Source organism: Apodemus sylvaticus, chromosome 7 (assembly GCF_947179515.1).
Source record: "Apodemus sylvaticus chromosome 7, mApoSyl1.1, whole genome shotgun sequence".
Lineage (NCBI taxonomy): Eukaryota > Metazoa > Chordata > Mammalia > Rodentia > Muridae > Apodemus > Apodemus sylvaticus.
This window is the reverse complement of record NC_067478.1, coordinates 94,323,439-94,327,278: the sequence shown is the minus strand read 5'-3', so window position 1 is coordinate 94,327,278 and position 3,840 is coordinate 94,323,439. Positions and strand designations below refer to the sequence as shown.

General features: G+C 38.9%; 1 protein-coding gene across 1 annotated transcript; it reads left to right on the top strand.

Moving 5' to 3' along the window:
* Positions 1 to 2,570: 2,570 nt before the first annotated feature.
* LOC127690095 (olfactory receptor 147-like) lies at positions 2,571 to 3,512 on the top strand. Its single transcript, XM_052189650.1, has one exon. It carries the CDS (start codon positions 2,580 to 2,582, stop codon positions 3,510 to 3,512), a length of 933 nt encoding a protein of 310 aa, XP_052045610.1. The 5' UTR covers positions 2,571 to 2,579.
* Positions 3,513 to 3,840: the final 328 nt, after the last annotated feature.

Below are 3,840 nucleotides of genomic sequence, written 5' to 3'. Positions count from 1 at the left end.
ATACATACATACATATATACATACATACACACATATGTGTCAAATGGCTGAATTCAGGTTAGAATAAGGAGAGGTAAGATTAACTGTGGCCTCACAATATTACTTCTCTTTCTATTTTGTGGAATAGTTTGAAGACTATTTCTACTGGCTCCTCTTTGAATGTCTCTGATAGAATTCTGCACTAAAACCTTTTGGCCTGAGTTTCTTTTGGATGGGAGATTTTAATGAGTACTTCTATGTTCTTAGGGGTTTTGGGACTGCATAGATTGTTTACCTGATATTAATTCAACTTTGGTATTGGCATCTGTCTAGAAAATCCTCCATTTTGTGTAAGTTTTTCTTTTTTTGTGTGGAGTACAGACTTTTGAAAGACCTAATGATTCCTTGAATTTCCTCAGCTTATGTTGTTATGTCTCCCTTTTAATTTTTGATTTTGTTAATTTGGATATAGTCTTTCTGCCTTTTAGTTACTTGGCTAAGAGTTTGTCTATCTTGTTGATTTTCTTAAATAACCAGTTCTTGGTTTCATTGATTGTATTGCTCTTTTTGTCTCTAATTCACTGATTTCATCTCTGAGTTTGAGTATTAACTGCCTGCTACTCCTCTTGGGTATGCTTGATTCTTTTTTTCTCCTAGAGCTTTCAGGTATTCTTTAAAAAATTTTGTTAAAGATTTATTTATTTCGTTTATATGAGTCCATTATTGCTCTCTTCAGACACACCAGAAGGGGACCCATTACAGATGTTTGTGAGCCACTATGTGTTTGCTGGGAACTGAACTCAGGACCTCTGGAAGAGCAAGCAGCCAGTGCTCTTAACTGCGGAGCCGTCTCTCCAGCTCCTCCCCACTTCCCATCTCCTCTTCTGAGAAGGAGGAAGTCTCCTGATATCTCCCCACCTTGATACTTCAAGTCTCTGCAAGACTAGGCACATTCTTTCCCTTTGAAGCCAAAGAAGGCAGCCATGAAAGAAGGCAGCCATGCCAGGGAAGCAGGATTCACAGACAGGCAATGGATTCAGTAACAGCCCCTGCTCCAGTTGTTGTGGAACCTGCATGAATTCCAAGCTGCACATCTGCTAGGTTCTGTTCTTTGTTAGGCAGTTTAGTTTCTAGGAGCCCCCAACTGTAAAGGTTAGTTGACTGTGTTGGTCTGTGGAGTCCCTATCCTCTTTAAGTTCCTAAATCCTTCTCCCCACTCTTCTACAAGACTCCCTGAGCTCTGTATAATGTTTGTCTCTGTGTCTCTGTATCTGTTTCCACTGGCTTCTGGATAGAGCCTCTAAAATGTCATTTACTTTATGATCCTTTCTGGAAGCACCACAGAGTATTATTAATAAGGTCAGGGGAAAAGGAAGCCTGACAAAACCTAAGCATGGACAGAAGGTATGGTCATGACGTTCCACCTCTAGCTGAGGAACTATTGTCAGTTGATGGTTACTGGGAGAAACATAATTTCAAGGACATGGTCCCTGAGGGGCTACTTACACTCACATAGTTGTCCCTAAACAATGTATATATTGGAAGTGCTGACAGGATTCAGTCGGTTTAAAAAAAGAAAGAGAAATGAAAAGGCGATGTGGATAGTAGGGACACAGGAGGGTGATATCAGTGATGAACTTGATCAAAATGCACCATACACATCTATAAAATTTTCAAACATTAAAAAAAAAACCCAAAACCCAATTCTTTCTGCATTCAATTAGCCAGTGTCATCACTGTTGAAGAAGTCTGTAGGAACCATAGCAACAAAGCTTGATCTCTGGGGGGAAATACCTGGGAAACAAGGGTTTCCAATTTTAATTAGATCTCTATGATTGCAAATTCATAAAACCCTCTTGAGTCATTACCAGTTAGCACTATGACATCTGTAAATGATATTTAGTAACCTCTTCGCTAGAGAAGATCTTATGGCTAAAACCACAATCAAAATCATCACCCATGATGACCCATAGCCTTTCTTAATGAAGCAGCATGAGGGTTCTGGATCCCCAGTCCAAAATTAATTTTCCTGATCCTGAGAAAGCCAAATGTAGTGATGATAGAAAAGAATATTTTTTTCTGGGCTATGTACCTTATAGCTCATTAATGCCATGTGAATTTGTCCTTCTGTGAGGGCAGAGAAAATGAATCAGTAAGGTCATTTTTAAGGTTCGCCATGCACAAAGGCAAGTATTGAATGCATGCATGTCGTTATTTTATTATTTTTTTCCTAAACCACCTATGGCAAAGCTCATGAGTCTCTGGAGGGCCTTGTGTGATCTCTTGTGAAATTGTCTCTGAACCTGTACTGGGAGGCAGAATTTCAAAGTAGAAGCAGGACAGAGATGCTGCAGAGACAAGAATGGCTGTTGTTGCCCTGTATATTATTCCTAAAGAAATAATCTTCCCTATAGTTATGGTTATTTCTGTGCCTTAGCTCCCATGGAAAGTAGAAAACCCAGGCACAGAAGAGAATGGGCTTAATATTTTCTTTATTTTCTCATTTTTAGTCTTATATTGAGGAGGTAGGTTGGAGAGTGTGTGTATTTTATTGTAATGTTATTACTTTTGCTGTTCTCACAGACATAACCCAGGAAAGAATGGCTTTAGGAAATGACTCTTCAGTGACAGAATTCATCCTGCTGGGCTTGACACAGCAGCCAGAGCTCCAGCTGCCTCTCTTCTTGCTCTTCCTGGGAATCTATGTGGTCTCTGTGATGGGGAACCTGGGCTTGATGGTTCTGATTGTTTTGAATCCTCACCTGCACACCCCCATGTACTACTTCCTTTTGAACCTTTCCTTCATTGATTTCTGCTACTCCTCAGTCATAACCCCCAGAATGCTGGTGGGTTTTGTAAAGCAGAACATCATCTCTCATGCTGAGTGCCTTACTCAGGTCTTTTTCTTTGCCTTCTCTGCTATTGATGAATGCTATATTTTGACAGCAATGGCCTATGACAGATATGCTGCCATCTGTAAGCCCCTGCTTTACCAGGTCACCATGTCCAATCGGGTTTGCTTTTTGATGACAGTTGGGGTTTATGGGCTGGGGCTTCTGGAAGCCATTACACATACTATCAACATGCTAAGCCTGACCTTCTGTGAAGGCAACATCATCAATCATTACATGTGTGATATACCCCCTCTTCTACAACTCTCCTGCAGAAGCACCTCCATCAATGAACTGGTGATTTACTTTTTTGTTGGTTTTAATGTAACAGTACCCAGCCTGACTATCTTTATTTCTTATACCTTGATCCTTTCCAACATCCTTAGCATCCATTCTACAGGAGGTAGGTCAAAAGCCTTTGGTACTTGTGGCTCCCATATAATAGCTCTTTCTCTTTTCTTTGGAGCTATAGCTTTCATGTATTTTAAGCCTTCTAGTGCATCTATGGATGATGATAAAGTATCTTCTATTTTTTATACAATTGTGGGTCCAATGTTGAATCCTTTCATCTACAGTATAAGGAATAAGGATGTCCATATTGCCCTTAGAAAAACTTTGAATAGAATCTCCTCTTTTAATTAAATAGAATTTGTATTGGTTATGAGTGTAAAATCTTAGGACATGTTTGCTTTACATGTAGGTAGACAGCTGGAGAGATAATTTATTCACTGAGCATTTGTTTACCTGCAACACCATGGATTTAGCCCATAGCCTTTTAAAGCAACAATAGAAAAGAAATTAAAATCACCACATCAAAATTTAAAAAGTATATTCAAATGCAAAGCCTATATTCAAATTTTGCCAATATTATCAAAATTAAGTTAATTATATAAGAAAATTTGGAAGTATAGACAATAAAGTGTGATTAATCCTTCGTATTGTCACAGTACAGAAAATAGTTTATTCTGTA

Coding starts and splice junctions, on each gene's coding strand:
- LOC127690095 (XM_052189650.1), top strand. CDS start 2,580: ATGGCTTTAGGAAATGACTCTTCAGTGACAGAATTCATCCTGCTGGGC.